A 19012-nucleotide genomic window follows, 5' to 3' on the forward strand; every position below is an offset into this window, starting at 1 on the left:
GCCGACGCGGGGCGGCGGGAGTACTGAGCGCTGCACGGCCGCCGCTTTGTGTGTGTGTGTGTGTGTGTGTGTGTGTGTGCGTGCGTGTGTGTGTCCTGGATTTGGGAAGGAGCTCGCGGCGGCGGCGGCGCTGAGGGAGGAGGAGGAGGCGGCGGCGAGCGGAGCCCAGAGGAGGAGGAGGAGCCGGAGGAGGGGGAGCCGCTCATTCATTTCCACTCCGCATATCTGCCCCTCGCCGGCCTCGCCCGCGCCCGGGACTTCGGACCAGTCTCGCCAACTGCGTCGCGCTCTCCCGCCGCGGAGGCTTGGGCGGTCGCTCCCTCCGGGGATCTGGGGGCGTTTGTCCTCGCCTGCGGCGATTTGGGCTTTGCTCCTCTTTCGGTAACAGTTTTTCCCCCCTCTTCTGCATCTCTGGGTTTGCAAATGGAGGCCGACGACGCCGACAGCCCGCCCCGGCGCGCCCCGGCTTCCCGACTCCGCCGCGCCGTGGGCCGCTGCTGCCGGCGCTGAGGGGCCGCCCCGCGCCACCCTCCCCGTCCACGCCGCCTTCCGAGGATCATCGCCTGCGCTGCGCTCTTGTTTTTGGACGAGAGTGAGAACTGAGTTGGAGACTTTTTTTTCTCTTTTCTTTTTCTTTTTTTTTCTTTCTTTTTTGAGAAAAGGGAATTTCGTCCCAAATAAAAGGAATGAAGTCTGGCTCCGGAGGAGGGTCCCCGACCTCGCTGTGGGGACTCGTGTTTCTCTCCGCCGCGCTCTCGCTCTGGCCAACGAGTGGAGAAAGTGAGTATTTGCCTGCCGCCCGCGGCCACTGCGGGAACTTTTCCTCCGAGGGGCTGCGCCCTGTTTGGGAAAACCCAGTTGCCACGGGCGCAGCTGTCGGACTCACTCCGGGGCTCGGGAGCGGAGGGTGGGGCTCTCCCGGAAGGCCGGAGCGGAGCGGGGCCCGAGCTCCCAGCCCAGGAGCCCCACCGGCCCTGGTTCAGCGCATCCGCGCGCGGGAAGGGCCTTGGAGCTTTCTCTTTCGCTGTCCCGGGAGCGCTGTCCCGCTCGCGGCCTGGTAGGTGGGCAGCACTTGTTCCCCGGAGGTTCAGGAGCAGCCCACGCGTGGACACTTGATGGGGAACTTGGTGTCTGGGTGGGGACTTGACCCACCTCCCTCTCCCCTGCCACCTTCGCCTCTCCCCACCCCTGCGCGCGGGCCTCTTCGCACCCAGCGCCCATCCCGCGCAGCGCACCACGGTGACAGCACCTTGGGAGGCTCCACGGGTGACTGCTGGGGTAGACCGAGTGCACCGTGGTGGAGAGCTGGAGCCTTCTGCCCCGCGGGGTGCAAGTTGTCCTTGCGAGGGAGGTGCGGGGTGGGGAGGCCTCGCGGCCCCAGGACACGTTTCCAAACATCAAGGCGCGGCCTCCTGTTGCCCAAGTTGTTTGGCCCCTCAGGCTCCTTGAGTTCTTGGCCTTAAGCATCTCATGAGCCGGTGGGCGTCTAGTCCCCATTTCCCTCACGGTTTGGTGACTCGGGGCTGTCCAGTGTGGCTCTGGGGTTCAGGGTGTACTCCCGGACTTTTCCCTAGGAAAGTGTGAGCTTGGGACCTTCTTCATACTCCTTTGGGGGTGGGGGGGGGACTTGAATCCTCAATTTTTAGGGTCCTTGGGCAGTTTCTCAGTTTTTGCCCAGCCCTGGACATCTCTTCTTCCGAAAAGCGTCTAAGTAAGACGTGGTAGGGGCATCATTCCATGCGCAGAGCCGACGTGCTTTTCCACACACATGTGCTCTCAGCGCGGATTTAGGCGCACCCACAGCCACACGACCACGAGGGGACACCTGGACGCCCGGCCTGGGGGAGAGGTGTTGTGTGCGGTGGTTTGGGCTATGTCAGGATCTGGAGCGTGATAGTGGAGGGGCGGTTGTTTTGTTTTGCGAGCGCGGAGCCCTGGCCTTGGTTTTGTTGTGGCCAGAGTTGTGTTGCGCTGCCAACCCCCCCCCCCCCCGCCCCGCACTTCCTTTGTACATACTTAATAAGCGGTATCACTCCTCGCTCGCTATCGCTTGCAATCTGATAGCTTTTGTTTTGGTGGTGTCGGATAGGAGTGCGTGCCTCTGTGTGTGTGTGTGTGTGGGGGGGTGTCCCTGGGAGTGAGAACTCTCTACAGTAGCAGGAGGAGGGCAGGAGGAGAAGGGGGGTTTTTCTCGAGAAAAACAATGTGGCATACTGGTACTTTTGAGATGGTAGAGTAATTTGAACACGATTAAAAGTTTAAATGCAGTCTCTGAGCTGGGGCTGGGGAGGTGAGGGCGTGCGGATGAGTAATGGTTGCAGAATGTATGCAGGTGGTGCCTATTAACTTCGAAAAATCACGACGAAGCCTTGAGTTAGCAAGGGAGGGGGGCGATGGAGGCTGCGCGGGGCGTGTGGCCCCACCATTGGGGTGGTTAACAAAGGCTGTTTCTATAAACAAACCCCCGAACCTCATTTAAGTAACGTCTACGAGGGAACATGAGCAGATCTTTATAGAATTATAGCTGTTTACTGCCTAGAGCAAGGCGCAGACTGGGGCCGCCCCACAAATCTGGGCTCTCCTGTCCTTTGTTTTCCAAACTTTGAGCACACTGGATTGGGCGAAAGGCTTCTGGCTCCCTTCTACTCAGTCCTTTAGATGGTGTTTGGGGGCAGGGTGGATTTCCATCCTTTAAGGACTAAATATGGTTTAGAAGACACTAGGAAACGAGTCCATTTTACTATGGTATCCTATTGAACGGTGTGCTTTGTCTACTTCTGTTATTTAATAGTAGAAGTTCTGAATTGCCAAGTAGCAGAGATGGCCTTGCTTCTCGGGGGCAGGGCGCAGACGTCTGAACCAGGTGGAGTCTGGGTCTCCGGGAAGAATATTCTTTGTCCAGAACAAGGGCAACAGGAGGATGTTTGAATGTGTGTTGTTTTAATGCTGCTCATCCCAAGACTTTCTTAAAATGTTATGGATGTCTAGAAAGCGCCCCGAGTCCTGGTTATGGGCTGCTGAAGCCCTGACTCACGGCAGGCAGTGACTGCCCGTTACAGTTGAAGGGGTCCATGAAGCATAGGCACACCTTCTGAAAGGTGTAGACCACTGAACTCAGATGTCCCAGCAGAGGCAGACTTCGAGTTAGGGATTGGTGAGTCTTTGAAGTGGGACAGTAGTGGGGTGTTTTTCATCTTTCACTTGGGACTGTGGAAGTTTCTTGATGCAAAGGCCGCCTTGCAGACATGTTTGCTTTGTAGCAGGATGCTGAGCAGAGATTCTAAACAAGGGAATTGAGGAGGTACGAGTGGCAGCCAGATATTCTAGGACTGTTTTCTGTTTGAAAATGTACGGTTCACTTTGGAGTTACTGTGGCCAGCTCCTAAAAAGGATTTAGTCATCTTTGTGCCGAGGGCACGGTAGCATCCTATTGTCAGAGGAAAGGAGGTACCCGTGGAATGTTGGTGTTTAAGAACGTTAGTGTTACCTACCAGAAGGAGGACCCAGAATAAGAACTTTTGAAAGAACCTAAATAGCAAATTATAGTTCAGGTTTCTTTGCAGGGAAATAGCAAGTCAACTGTACTTTATGGAGGGACAGGCCGGTAGGAAGTAAGGGCTTGAAGTTTAAAAGGTCTTATGTATGAATTGTGGAAAGGATTAGAAGAGCTCAGTGAAATATGCCAGGGTTGAATAGAGGGGCCTTTAAAATATTACAAATAGAGAAAGAAGTCTGTTATAAAACACCAAATCTTTTATGATCCTATTTATGTGAAATGTTCAGCCAATCCAGAGACAGAGACATTGATCCCCAGTTGCTGGGGGAGGAAAAGCTGGGGTACAAGGAGTTTTTTAGGGAGTGATGAAAATGTTCTAACCTCAGTTTTCAGTGATGGTTATACAACTCTGAATATACCAAAAAACAAAAAAGGCATTGAGTTATGTGTTTGTAAACAGCTGTCTTGGGGTGTGTGATAACATCTGGACCAATTTTTGTTTTTAATTGCAAAGACTGAGAAGAATACATTGTGCTGCCTAGGAGGTAGGATTTGACTAAGATTATTCAGTAAACATTAATGCAGGTTGGTATTGCTCTTTTTTGTTTTCTAAATTTGTGAGTTTTAAGGTTTATGAACTAGTGCAATACAAATTGATAATTGGAGCTCTGACAGCAGGAATCGGATGCCAGGCAAGAAATGGACAAACGGAGATAAAAGAATCTTGATTATTTTTAGCTTGATGATGGAGTGGTTGAATTTAAAACAACACACAGATACTAATGGTAGTGTAATTTTTTTTGATAGTAAAAATCCTCAAACTGAACCTAAATTGATGGTCTGGATAGTTTAGGAGCCTGTTTGTGCCTGCAGGCTTCCAACAAAGAAATAATATGTTGCTTTGAGCAGGAAAGGAAGTTTATCTCTCTCGTATTAATTACAAGTGGTGGTGATGGCAGAAGAGCTGCTTCTTTTTTCTTTCCTTAAGAAATAAAATTTAAATTGAAATACTCCACAATCTGAGTACATGGAACTTGGTTGGTCGTTTAGGAGTTTATTGTCTTAAATTTTTTTTAAATGAAAAATTAAAATTTCTTAGAAAAGATTTAAGAATACACTCAAACCATTGTACCTTTAAATGTACATTGCCTTTTCCATAGGAACAGACATAGAAAGTAGTGTTTGCACTGGTTTTGGCCTTTTTCTCAAGGTTATTTATTGGTAAAAATATTTCCTGCCTTTATTGTTGCAAGGTAGGTCAGTAATGATCACCAGCTGTACCATTTTCACTCCTTGTCCGTCCGTCCGTCCGTCCGTCCGTCCGTCCGTCCGTCCGTCTGTCCGTCTTTCCTTCTCTTGAAGTACTTTTGTTTCCTTTTTAATCTGGTTTCATTTGGTTTGTAAGAATGTACTTCAAGGAACTGAATCTAGCCAGTAGTTAGTGGGCACCTACTGTATGAAAGCCAGACTGGTGGTAGATATTGAATTCACCAACAGAGAAAGGACTTCCTTCCTGATACCTTTGGGGCACTTTCCATGTATTTGCATGAAAAGAAGTTACTTGAAAAATCAGACCCCACCCCACCCACACACCAGACCTAGCATGCGGTTTCAAGACCCTTTACAAAACAGTTTTTGTAGGGTTGGCTAGTCTGGTGGATAGCCAGTGCCACACACTTCTTACCCTATGACAGACTCCCTGGTGTTGGAATTTCACCATAGACCATAGCATATGGGTATCTGTCTAATCAGGCGTGTTTGTAACAGTGGTGTAACAGTGGCTAAAACCGTGCATATTGTATAACGGGTATACTCATGCTCCTGTAACCCTAATAAGTGAGAGTCTGAGGCAGGAGGATCACCAGTTTGAGGGCTGCCTGTGCTAGATAGTGAAACCATGTCTCAAGATCAAAATAGCAGCAAAATAAAAATTAGTCACAGGTGTGTTCATAAATGTTGCTGGCAGGGTTCAAATTTCAGGAAATGTGGGGCCAGTTTTAGAGGCTCTCCAAGGATATGTAGCTTCCATAGCTTGCAGATAGTCTTTAGGAAATGTTAAGAATTTCACATATTTTTATGATTTAAAAATGAATGGACTTGTTTTAAAAGAATGAGGGGTAAGAGCAAGATGAAGAGGCAATAATACCTTAAACTTTTTTTTTTGAGAAAGGGTTTCTCTGTAGCTTTTGGAGCCTATCCTGGAACTAGCTCTTATAGACCAGGCTGGCCTGGAACTCACAGAGATCCGCCTACCTTTGCCTCCTGAGTGCTGGGATTAAAGACGTGCGCCACCACTGCCCGGCGATTTTTTTTTTTTTTTAAATTATAAAACATACAAGACCAGTTTTCCTCTGTTTCTGATTTTCTCTGTTTTGTTTTCAAAACTCATTTAAAACTCAACTCCAGAGGTATTTATGCCTGGAGGCCAGCTTGCTTTGAGCTGCTTTTCTTAGCCACTGTATGACAGGTGCTGTCTGAGCCCTAGAAACAAGCTGTTTTTCAGTTGCACTAAGTATGTAAAACGTACTCACGTGCTGTGGCTACAGCTCTTGACTTCTCCGTCTGAGACGTTCCGAAGGAAACACTGAACACTTGAAAGACAACAGACTCAATAGTGGGTGGTGCGCTTGGAGCCTCCTGTAAATAGTGTTTGGCCTCAGGTCAGCAAGAGGAAGTTTTCCAGTTCCTTATAAAGATGTGTGATTTGGCTTAAACTTGGAGTGGATGCGGTCCTAGTGTTTCCTGACACCGAGATCTGGGGACACTGAGGAGAACATAGTTGGTGCCTGATATTTACAAAGATTATAATTAAAACATGTACATGTGCCTTATCTCAGTTCCCTTGACCCATGGATCTGATTTGTTTAGAGATGAGGATATGGGTTTGTAAAAAAAAAAAAAAAAAAGTCAGTAAACAGTGGATCTTTAAACATAACCTTGGCACGGTGATGTCCATTTCATGTCCATTTCTTTTGTTGAAGCGTTTGAAATTGACTAACAATAGTAGTATCTTTGGGTTTGGTGCCTGCTGATTTCTTGAAAACGCTGCAGAGTGTTTTTTGGTCACCTGTGCTCACATTTTACATTTCTGCAGATTTCCTTTCATCTGATGCCAGTTTCAGTAGGATGTATTAACATGGCGGATTTCAGAATCTTAAAGGTTGGTGTGTCTTGAACTGAGACGTCATCTGTCATCTTTCTTGAGTACTCACAGGCTCCGGTCTCCAGGTTTAAGGACTGAGACTGTAATGACTCTGGCCATTAGTTTTTTTTCAATGTATTGAACCATAGAAATTATTGCCATGTTTGCTTAAAGAACTAAGAAACTAGTAAGAAAGGCTTACATTTCTCTTTTGGGTCCCTGACTGTAAGAATTTATAAACTCGCAGATTGCTGTTCAGACTTTACTTGACTAGAACAGAAAGCGGAATCTCCTGTGATGAGGGATGGACAGCTGGGGCTGCAGTAGCTTCCACAGGATAGCGATGCTGCTCTTGGGTTTTATATTTAGCCTCTGCTTGGTTCCTGCTCGTACAGGATGTGTTCCCGAAGCTTAGGGACCATTCCTCTCTGCTTCCTGATGGGCTTGACGCTTAAGAGTTTCTCGTTTGGAGCATCTGGTGACCAGCTACACACACACACACACACACAGAGAGAGAGAGAGAGAGAGAGAGAGAGAGAGAGAGAGAGAGAATGTGACCGTGATGGAAGTGGGCATGCGTAGAGAAGGATGCCAGCCTCAAATTGTTTACTTTGCAATGGAATGACAGAAATGACTTTTGCAAGAATCGGAGTTTGTTTACTTGGTTTTGTTTTTCTAGAGATGGTCTTGCTGTGTAGCTCAGCTCTCCTGCCTCAGCGTCCTGTGTACTATGATCATTCGTAGGCCTGAGTTACCACACTTGCCTGGACATTTTTGTTTTTCGAGACAGGGTTTCTCTGTATCTTTGGAGCCTGTCATGGAACTAGCTCTTGTAGACCAGGCTGCCCTCGAACTCACAGAGATCCGCCTGCCTCTGCCTCCCAAGTGCTGGGATTAAAGGTGTGCGCCACCACCGCCGGGCTGGCAAGACATTTTTTTTAAAGGACTTTAGAAAGTAGTTTATCATTATTGCAGAAAATTCCTGGTAGTGGGAGCTGGAAACTTAAAACTTTATTCTTTATTTCCCATCTCAGTGCAGGAGTTACAGAGTTACTCACGGTGTGTACACCTGTCTCCCTGTACGTGTGTGCATTCATCCATCTGGATTGATTGACCACAGTGTGAGGCTGTTGGGCATCTGTGTAGTTAAACCCGTCAGTTTCTTTTTAAACTCGGCACTTCGTTTGAGCTGGTTCTGGACTTGCCATCTTAAAAATTAGTCTTCACGTGGCAACAAGTATGTTTTATGATAGTAAAGCAGAACTTGAAAGTCCCTAAGATATTTTGCGTGTCTGCTTTTGCTTGTCTATAGAATTATTGGGGGTGTTTCTGATTGAGTGAATGAGAGACATTACCAATTTAAGTCACGTTAAGGTGTAGAAGCCTGATGGTAATTAGGTAGCAATGAGTTAATATACAGGAATTTTCTGCTAATTTGAATTATTTTAGTAACCTTTGATAACTAACTGGGAAAAAAAGAGGAAGTACCTGTAGAGGTCCCAGGTGACCACTGTCCATTTGGGTGACTGGAAGTTTGACAAGAGCATCGTGAGTCACTATCTGTTGACTATATTTAGATGGTGAGGTCGTCATCAGTTGTGCCTATGTTCACCCGTGTCTGGTGTTTGTTCTCCACCCCCTCCCATCCCACCAGTTTTCCCTGGACGTCATTGTACTGAAGTAATACACAGGCTCCCAGACTTGCGGGGAAGCCCTGTTGATGGCTGTTGTCCACTTCTGGGAGTTAATGGGTTCATGTTTAGCCACAGTGTAGAGTAGTTGAATCACAGGAACTTACTTTGTTGCAAGTGGCCTATCTCAGTTGGATGCTGTATTTTCAGCGTTTCTTCTGCCCTGAGCTTTTTCAAGCCCCCAGATTGGCTCAGGATGGAAACTCTAGTTAACCTCAGCTCTACAACCTGCCCTTTTCTGAAGAGACTGCTTAATTGAATGTTTCCTCTCAACCTCACCGAGTCATTTGAAATCACACAGATTTGCCCATTTCTGGTTCTGCCTCCGTCCAGTCCAGACCTGCATCTCAAACCCTTAGAGTAGAGAGGACACCCTCAGCTGGCCTTTGAGCCGGTACTCAGCCCTGTAAATATTCGTGGGCTTTGTGTGCTCACCAGCCCTAGATCCTCACTTTGTGCTGCAGCTGAGTCTACGGTTTTAACAAGAAGTCCCCTCCCCCCCCACACACATGTATAACACTGTCAGGCTCCAGAGTGATTCCTGGAAGCCCCCAATGCTGCCTGAGCATCTGTATGAGCAAGCTATGGTGTTCTCCACCCTGGATTTTGCTCTTGTTTCCGTGGTTCGATGTGATTTCTTCTGCCCCCCTCCCCACATTGAACATGGGAAAGTGCTACTTTGGATGACTGGAATGTCACCTGGGTCAGGATTCTTTTTAGCTTTTATTTTTTTTGATATAGCACATGCTGTATATGTGGAGACTCAAACTGATTGTGAAAGAAATGTCTCCTTGTCTCACTAAACCACTGGATAATATCATTTTCTAATATATTTAGAAAATTAAATTCAGGAAAATTTGGGGAGGAGGTATGTTTTTTTTTTTTTAATTTTCATAAGTTGTGTGAGTGAATGAGTGAGTGTGTGTGTGGTTGTGAGTGTTCGTTTGGCCAGTGTATGATGTCAGTTGACTCCTCCCAGCCCCGGGACTTTCTAGGATTTTAATATGTAAGGGATGGTACCCTTTGTTTTTAAACTCTGCTTTCTTCTTCTTGTGAGGGTGACTGCCATTTCCCTGACTGTATAGATCTAACGCTCCCCTTCCTCCCTTTGAGCTCAGACTGCTGGGCTGGCTCATTGATAGTGATGCCTTGTGTCTTGTTCCTGGACTGTCGTTATTATTAAATGACAGAGGAATCTAGAGGAGAGGATGGTTTTGAGTCTCAGTTCTTCAGCTGCTGGGGCAGGTTAATCTTCCCGTGGCTTTGTTTCCTCATCTGTGAAATGACAACCACTAGATCCCACTGTATATTTCTTCATGAAATTAAACAAGTTAATACTCTTGTCAAGTGCTTATAGTTGAACCTGGCACCTCCTAAACCCTTGGGCTTGAACTGCTTCCTGCCTTACAGATGTGCCATCATCAAGTAGAGATTTTTTTTGATAGTGCTGGCAATAAATATAGAGGGCACACTCCCTGTTTCCATCCTTAATTATGTGAACCTGACGCATAGTAAGTGAGTAGTAAACATGTATTCTGTAAGAAGATTTTTCTTTGCTAATGTGCATTATGAGGTTGAGTTATGCTTCTAAAATACACGGAATAAAAAGGTTAAACCCAGCCAAGCATGGTGTCACAGGCCTTTAACCCCAGCACTTGGGAGGCAGAGGCAGTTGGCTCTCTGTGAGTTTGAGGCTAGCCTGGTCTAATAGTGAGTTCCGGATCAGCCAATGTTCCCTGGTGAGAACTTGTCTCACCCCCACCCCCCACCTCCACTCCCAAAACAAAACAACAGTAACAACAACAGCAAACCCCCCAAACAACCCCATTTTCAAACCTGAAATAGTAAACCTTTTTAAGTTCTGCCCTTTCAGCTTTGTCCAGCTCCACTCAGTTCAGCTTCACCTTCCCAATTCTGTTTGTCACAGTTTCTCCCTTAATCCTTTCTTTTGTTAAGTTTCTCTCAGCATCTTAGATGTGGCCAGTGGTGTGTGCACTTTGCCAATCTCACCAATGCGTAGTCGCCACCTAGTGGCCACACGTGAAATTCAGCCACCTCTATGAGGCGTTCAGAGCACAAGAACCAGTTCTCCCAAATTCCCAGCTTTTCCTTGCTGGTGTGGCTCCTGGGAGATGATTGTAAGAAAATGTGGATGCTTCAGGCTTTAGAGATCGCTGGGCTATGGTTTATTATATAGCTTGTTCTACTGTTCAGTGATAAAGTCAGACAAAGTTTTCCAAAGCGATGTACACATACTCCCAACGAACCCAGGCAGAGTTGTGTCTTTTATAGTCCTAAAATACTTCCCCCAAGCCATGGAACTTTTTTATATGTAAAGTTTAAAGATGTTTCTTTTGAGATGAGAGATTTAAAAAAAAATAATAATTCTGCTGGGACCAGCAAGATGGCTTACCTGGTGAAGGCGCTTGCCGCCAGCTTTCAGTCTCGAGAACCCAGCACAGTAGAAGAAAGAACTGATCTCTCGAAGTTGTCCTGCGAGCTCCATATATGGCCATGGTGTTTTCATGCCCACCTCCCAAATAAATGTAAAGTAAAAGATTAGAAAAAAAAAAGAGACTACCAGTTCATTCTGAAATCTATATCAAGGTCCATCTTCCATTGCCCTTTGTAAATAGGTGCTAACACTTCCGTTTTTGCTCCTATGTGTGTCCCCTTGGGCTACCTCACGCGATCAAGACGTTCACTCAAGAGGAGCAATAACAAGGGGCCGTGCACAACTCTGTTACTGATGATCCTCATCCCGGCGCTGGTTCCACTTCATTAGATTTTTTTTTTTCCTGTTTGTCCTCAGATTTTATTGATAATTTCAGGATCTATGTTCCCATTTCTCCAGCGACACTGTGTCTAGTGGATACTTCCTTCCATGGTGGTATTCCTCCCACCCCGACCCAGACAAGGTTTTTAATACAGTCCTGGCTGTCCTGGAACTCGCTATGTAGACCAGGCTGGCCTAGAACTCACAGAGGTCCGCCTGCCTCCGCCTCCCAAGTGCTGTGAGAAGATGCGCACCACTGCTGCCTGGCCTGTGGTTGCTTTTTGTTACTTGATTTTAACCTGGAGACCATTTGCTGGGCTGAGGGCTTCTGTGTGTTCTTGCAGACAGGTCAAACAACCCCACCAGCTGTTTCTCAAGCAGACACTGAGTAGTGACAGAAATAGAAGACACACTTGATACTGACTGCTCTAAGTTGCTAACATATAGTAAGTGTTCAGTAAATGTGTGTTTTGTCATAAAAACCTTATTTTGCTAAGGTGTATAAGAATAATTAATAATGCATTAGTTTGCCCCTGTGCCTGGGGCAACCATATTATCACTTTGCTTTCTGATACTCTCTGAGAATCAACCAACAGTTGATTCTGCATCTAGGATTCTGATTTCTTATTCACGAACCTGTTTTTACCTATCATTGGGGAATGCTTGGTGGGTAAGAGGGGCTTAGGAAATGGCAGATGTCTTAAAGGGACCACCTTTACCCCTTTCACTTGGATACACTGTTCGTTTACAGTGAATGTTTTTGTTTTTTATCTCATAGTAGCTTTGCCTTTGAAAACATTTTATTACCCCAGTTTCTACTACATAGAATTTAGAAGCAATAAAATGATCTTTTAAACCATTGGTTAGGCCTTTTGTTCTTGGAGGTGAGCAAAAAAAAAAAAAAAAAAAAAACATTAGAACTGGAAAGGACTTTTGCAAGTCTAGCTTTGTGTGCCTGAGGTTGGTGACCGTGCTCCTTAAACTTGGATGAGAATAATCCACCATTATTGCTCCTTTGTTTGTGGTGTGCCTTCAGCCACATGCCTGATGAAAGATTGTTGTCTTCAGGTTGGATGTGACTGTGCCCATCTCTGGAGGAGCCACAGAGCTGGTGGGCCCTATTCCCTGTGCTGCTGCTGATTGTTCTCCTCCTTCAGGAGTGACCCCAGGGCTTGGAAAGGTTCTTATGCTTTTTCAGCCTTCAGATTCCAAAACAAGGGAGAGAGAGGGAGATGGATTCCTAGGGAGCTTTGTTTGGAATGTTGCAGACTCCTGTGGATAGAATTTTGCTTCTATTTCTTGCATTGTTTTCTAATGAGATCAACAGAAAGTTGCCTTGAGTTCCAAAAGGGACAATAGCCAGGTCTTCTACACACATCCTTTAAGTGGTCGACAAGGCCAGTAACAGTTTATCAGAGGGCCACCGGGGAAGTGAAGTCTGCTTCCATCACAGCGTCCAACAACAACAAAAAAATGTCTTCTTGTCTGGGGTGCTGTAAGAAGGGCTACTGAACTTAATACCCAAGAAGTCATTGCTTAAGGCTTGATGCTCCTTAGGAGGCATTCAAGGTGAGCTAATTCTTACAGAAAATGCAAACAGAATCATCAAATCAAGTGTGTTTATTTCAGGTGCGGCTTATATAAAAAGCACTTTCATAAAAAGCACCACTGAGCTGAAGGAACATGGGTTCATCTGCATGCCCTGCCGTTGGGGAAGCCTGCTCTCCACAGGTGCCTGGAGGCATGTTAGAGAGGGAAGAAGTATGGACCTTGGTACCCATCTTTAAACTGGAGTAGTGCCAGTCTAGTAGGCATGCCAAGGGAATCAGCCATAATATTTCTAAGATGGCCAGCAGAAGCAGTCTGTCGAAGGCATCCTGCAAGTGAGTGCTTTAGTTTTTCTCCTCCTACATTGCTGTGGGGCACTGGGAATTTCTGTCTCCCAGCCCTTCCTGCAGCCCCTACAGGGGAGGTTTGCCACATCTATTGGTTTAAATCCCCAGAAGTGGGGGCTGGGGAGATAGCTTAGTGGTTAAGAACACTAGGATTAGAACCCAGGTTCGATTCCCAGCATCCACATGACAGCTTTATAACTATCTGTAGCTCTCTAGCTATGGGGGTCCAATGCCTTCTGACTTCCTTAGCTTGAACTCTGAAGTATTACAAAATCAAGAACATGTATCCATTCCCTCAGCGCTCAGAAAGTTTCTGCTTTCAGAGCATTTTGGATTTTCATATTAGGGCCAATCAGCTGATACAAATGTTCCCAAGTCCAAACATCTCCATCTCTGAAACACTTCGAGTTCCACCATTTCAGATACTGTGAAGCAGTAATAGGCCGTTTGTGTTCAGTACCAAATTACAGGATCTGAGCTCAAAAAAAAAAAAAAAGGCTTGAGCTTTGGAGATCCAGTCTTTGAGCTGCTGAATAGCCAAGGGACTTTTAGTGTGCCTCCAGTGTTTAGTTCAAAGTGGTGGAGACAGTCCTCTGGAAGGTGGGGGCAGGTGGCAGCCTGCTCAGATGCCGTGGAAGGTGGGCGTGAGAACCAAGTGCATTGGCGGGAGTTGAGTGATGGGTGGATAATGGGGAACTTGAAAGCTTTTGGAGCATTGTGAATAGAGGCATAAGAGCTTTCCTGCCGTGGGACTCCAGCGCTGGAGACTGGTGCTATGTAGACAGGGGGGCAGTGAGCTCAGGGCCAGGGAGGAACATGTCATCTTAGACGCAGGATCCGAGAAGCAAGAACTCACTGCTTAGTGACCTGGCTCTGTGGCGTGGGAGTGAGTGATGAGTGAGTTCCTCCCTTTGTTGGGGAGGAGCTAGTGAGACGTGACCCTGGGTCAAGAGTAGGGGACTGTGTAGAACGTGCCCCTAGAGTGCCTCTGCGGTTGGCTGGAGGTCTGGGGTCAGCAGCACAGAGCAGGCCCTTAAGGAAGCACCTTTAGGCACAGGATGGGGAAAGCCTTTTGGAGACTGCAGAATTTACCTTTCTGATTAAAACGGGCCTTCAGGAAAGTGGTGAGGTCATGATTAAACACGCTGCTTTTTTTTTTTTTTTCCCAAAAATAAATGTCCCAGCTTTCCAGGCAGGCCCTCCTGCAGTTGGTTGCTGGGTGCCCTTTTCTGGATTTCAGGGCAGGCAACCCAGGCCAAAGAGGACTCCTGCTTCCTTCGAGGCTTGGTCAAGTGAGCCCCAGGCTGACCCTTCACTAAGGAAGAAGCCCCTGCTCTCCTGCCGTGACAGCCAACATCGTGACAGCCAACATGGTAGGATGATTTCCAGCCCTCGCTGTGTGAGTCAGGAGGAGTGATTTGTTTAAATGGGGATGCCAGCGTCATGTCCCAGTCTGGCTTGCTACCGGCGCTTTTTTTTTTTTTTTTTTTTTTAACACGTACTCCTTTATGATTTTAAACGGATTGGGCATGTTGGGATTGTTGGTGAGAAGCGATTGCAGGGCCTTAGCCGGGATCAGAGCTACCAGCTGCCTGCTCTGCAGCTGGAACTGTTCATTTTCACTCGCATCTAGAGCATAAGAAAGCGGTAATATGCGTGAGGCGCCCTAGGAAGGTGGTGTCATTTGGTTTGTGGGCCTTTGCATGTGGGGATTTTAGTCAGTTCTGAAATTTAGGTCATTGGGTGACTCAGTTCCTCCCCAGACCCCAAGTTTAACAAAGTTGGTTTCCGACTGTTTCTGCCCTTTCCTGCCTACTTCTGTGCCCCCCCCCCCCCCCCGCCCATCTTGCTTGGTGGATTTGGTTCAAGCCTGAGCTTAGAATGAGAGTCTAGAGCTAGAATCCTGATGCTAAGCTGTGTCCCGTTCACCCTGCTGCTCTCCTTTCTTCATCTAGAAAACAAAACAGTGATACCCACTTGCTAGGTTTCTTACAAGTACTTTGAGAATGATGGTGGACAAAGCTTTTGAACTCTGCCTGCCATAGATACCAGGTGGTGGTTGATGTTGTTCTTCAGGGTAGATGGAATATACAGTAGAGGTGAGAGAAAAGGAGGTAGCACTTTCCTGGGTGTGCACTGCTAATCTTAACACTGTGCCAGGGGACAGTAGCACCCTCCCTCCCTCCCTCCCTCCCTCCCTCCCTCCCTCCCTCCCTCTTCTTTGTGCTCCTGCCTTTGGGGGAAAGATAGAAGCATCTTCTTCCAGAAGACAGATTCGGATTCCAATACCCTTTAAAGAAGGCTCATGTACCCTGCCCAAGGGGTTGAATGACAGAAATGAATGATTGATGCATTATGGTATGTATGGAGTCCTGTGTCCTTGTGCTCTTTTTTCCAAGGACGGGGCAGTAGTTGGAGGTCATATAGCTTCTATGATAAGAGGTAGATCAAGGGGCCACGTGTGGTGGTACACACCTTAACCCCAGCACATAGGAAGCTAAAGCAGATGTATTTCTGTGCATTTGAGGTTATCTTGAGCTATGAAGGAAGGCCCGTTTTTTTTTGTTTGTTTTTTGTTTTTTGTTTGATTTAAGCCAAGTCAAGGGTATGAGAGTAGGGTGGGGTTTATGTTCCCAACCAGGTTTAGGGTACCGGATCTTAAATGCAAGGATCTATATTTCTAGGTGACTGGTTAAATAGGCCGAAGTTAAGAATGGGGCAGGTCGAAATCCTTTGGCTTTTATAGATCAAGGGCTTGCCACAGGGATAGTTCCCAGAGATGAAGAAGGAGAAGGCTTCAGTGGGACTCTGACCCATTGTACCCAGTAAATAAGTTCTTAAAAGTCAGCCTTCCTTGAAGACAGGGTAGGGGCTTGCCTCTTGTTCTGCTCCTGGTTTCCACAGGGCCCCTTTCCTCAAGATCTGCATTTAAGCCTAGGCCTGCTTCAGTATATTTTAAGTGGGCTTAGGTGCATTTGCTAGGTGTTTCCAAAGAAGTATGTTTTGAATCTGGACCACTCAGCCGCCTTCACAGATCACAGTCGGTATTGGTGCTGTTTACTTTTGTAACCACACATCTCTTAGAAGGTGGAATGATTCCTTGAATGCAATAAGCCCCTGAAAAGACGTTAGATACCACTAATCACTGATGAACTGAGGTCAGAGTCACAACTGGTCCCAATTCATACCTCTTACTACAACGTTGACAGAAAACCAGACAGTAGTAACCGGCCTAAGCGAGGATGCGGAGAGATGGGAGCTGTGTGTCTTGGCCGTGTAAATGCTGAAATGGGAATGTGGTGTGGGTTCCTCCAAAGTTAGTCCTGAGTTGTGCATGATCCAGCTGTTATACTTTTGAGTCTTTTGCCCAAAGTGAAAAACAGGGCCTTGAATATCCCTTTGTATACCAGTATTTGTGTTGATGAATGGGTTTTAAAAGTCAAGGTGGAAGCAAACCAAGGACCCATCGATGCCGATTGAATCCACAGGATGTGACGTGTGTACGATGGAATGTTGTTGAGACTTAGGAGAAGGGTCTGTTAAGGGCTGTAGGGAGGATGAGTGTCGAACACGGTGTGTGAAGTGAAACTTGAGTTGTGTATATTTCGTTACATTTTTAAGAAGAGAAGCTGTCCATCTAATTGAATAGTGAGAACGTACTAGGTGAACTGTGGGAGAGACATTTCAGACCAGTGCCCCATGAGGCCTCATTAGAGGCACAGGGGCAGCTCCGGGGAGCTGAGTCTCACAGGGCAGGGTCTGCCTTCCCCAGCTAGTCACAGTATCGCAGGCACTTTTTCTCTCAAGCCGAGTCCAGAGTCAACTGCTCATGTCGTCACACATGAAATTTATTGCTAATCAGCCATGTGACGTGTAATTGCTTTTTCATTTTCTCATTTTTCCAGAAGAGAGGCTTGTTTAGGTATTTGGGTCCCTCCTTGATTATACTGGAAGTTTTTCATTTGCTTTGACAGCTCAATTTTTTTTTAAATTGCAAATGAGGTCTACCCCATCATGTAGGGAGATGAAAGGAAGAGATTGGCTACTGGTGTCAAGAATTCAGGTGTCTTGAAAGTTGAAGCTGGCCAGAGGCTTTTCTTCAAAGGTGAACCCAAAGCACTTTCAGGGCCTGTGCTGTTTGAGGTCACAGGACACTGCCTCAACACCTCTCCAGAATGTACTCTCTGGGGCCAGCCCTTTGGACGTGGTTGTCTTAATCTAGTTTAACAAGGTGCAGGACTCAGGCCTGGACCTGCTGAATTCCAGACAAGACTGAGAGAGGTAGTCGAGCCTGTCTGGCAGCGAAAGAGCTTCCTCCACCCCACTGACCCACCACAGCTCCTCTTGGTCTGATCCATGGGAAGAACCCGTGCTCTGTCCGCAGTCTAGACTAGCGTTTCCCCAAATGTGAAAAGCAAACCCGAGTTTGCTTCTTGCTTTCCTCTGGCCCTCTCCAAACTGTCAAGCCTGTGTGCGTGTCTGCTTTGCCTGGCCATTCCACAGGTCAGCCCTTCTCTGGCCAGGTGATGGGTTCCTGCAAGGCATTGTAGATACCTGCGTCAACTTTGGCTGCTGTCACACTAGAGAAGATGAGTGACTCAGACAGACAACTCAGAAGTTTACCTCTTGAAGCTCCATGTCCAGTATCAAGATTGTCACCTAATTCAGTTTCTGGCAAGGGCTGATTTTTTTTTGTTTCACAAATAACAAATATCTTTTTGCTGTGTTTTCATGTGGCATGGAGAGCAAAGGTCTCTTTCTCTTCAACTAAAGACACGGATCCCCTCCTGACCTCATTCAAGCCTAATCTTGTTCCAACGGGTCTACCTTCCCCCTGGGACTTCAAACTGATTTTTATCCAGTCCATAATAATAAAGTGATGTGCTATAGTTAAGGATTATCAAGGTCTTGATTCTATTTATGTTTAAGTTTTTGCCAAGGCTGGTAGTCAGTTAACAGATTAATTGTAAGACGTAAGTGAAATTGGGTATCAATTGTACATTGAACCCTTTAAATCCATGGGCTCACATTCATGAATTCAACCAGACACAGATCAGAAATATTTGGGGAGGTGGGTGGGAAGAAGTGTGCCATGTTGAGCCTGGAACCTTGTTTCTTGTTTCTCTAAGAGACACATTCTAACATCTGTTTGTACCAGGTACTGCAGAACTTGAGGTGGTTGAGAGGATGTGGGGAGAACTGAGATCTGCAGATAACTTTGTGTAAGGGACTCCTGAGATTGAGGTATTTGTATAGGGGATCCCAGAATCAGCCTTCCACTGATGCTGGGGGACTACTTTATGTGTTTTCAGGATCACAATGAACAGCCATTGTTTTTTTTTTTTTTTTGTTTGTTTGTTCATTTTGTTTTGTTTTAAAGTAGATGCCCTTTGAGAGAGGTACCCCCTTATTGGGAAACCACACACGACTCCATCTCCCACTTCAGAACAGATAAGTCGCTTATTTTAAACTCTGCAGGAGCTACCCAGAGGGCCATTATGCTCCAGGGGAGTTTGTAACTTGAAAACCCAGTTCCATGTTAACTCTCTATCTTGTTGAGTATGCTCTTATCTGACCTGTGGGATCAGGTCAAAAGTGGCTCCTCTTGATCCTTCCTCAGGGTCTGCTTTGTGGAGCTGCCACCAGCACCCATGGGTTGCACAGGTTGCGGCAGAACACAGCCCTGCCGCTGCTCCCCCTTCAGAGCCCATGAAACAGCGCTTCTTCCCCTCCAGCAGATTCAGAAGGCTGGGGAGGTGGCTGCTAATTGTTTATAAGCATTAACTGTTTACCAGTCATACTTGCTATTTTGAATCTGACCCTGCTATTATGTTGTTTGTTTCTCTTCACAGCTGAGCTGTAAGCTGGGTAGATTTGGTGAGTCACTCGCATGATGGTAAAACCAGTATCGATCAAGCCACCCTGCTAATCCTGAGATCCATTTAGAGGGAGATGAAACAGTCTTAAGGGTTTCTTCAGTTGGCTCTCAATCCCAGCGTCTTTGTGCTCAGG

At 46.6% G+C, this 19012-nt stretch overlaps 1 protein-coding gene across 1 annotated transcript in view; it reads left to right on the forward strand.

Annotated features, from left to right (window-relative positions):
• Positions 1 to 659: 659 nt before the first annotated feature.
• The window catches only part of Igf1r (insulin like growth factor 1 receptor), a 278425-nt gene continuing 260072 nt past the window's right edge, over positions 660 to 19012 (forward strand). Inside the window, exon 1 of the mRNA XM_038313638.1 lies at positions 660 to 780. Coding sequence (XP_038169566.1) covers positions 687 to 780 — 94 coding nt within the window. The 5' untranslated portion in view covers positions 660 to 686. The remainder of the gene's footprint in view (positions 781 to 19012) is intronic.

The sequence above is a fragment of the Arvicola amphibius genome, chromosome 12 (genome assembly GCF_903992535.2).
Source record: "Arvicola amphibius chromosome 12, mArvAmp1.2, whole genome shotgun sequence".
In the NCBI taxonomy this organism is placed as follows: Eukaryota; Metazoa; Chordata; class Mammalia; order Rodentia; family Cricetidae; genus Arvicola; species Arvicola amphibius.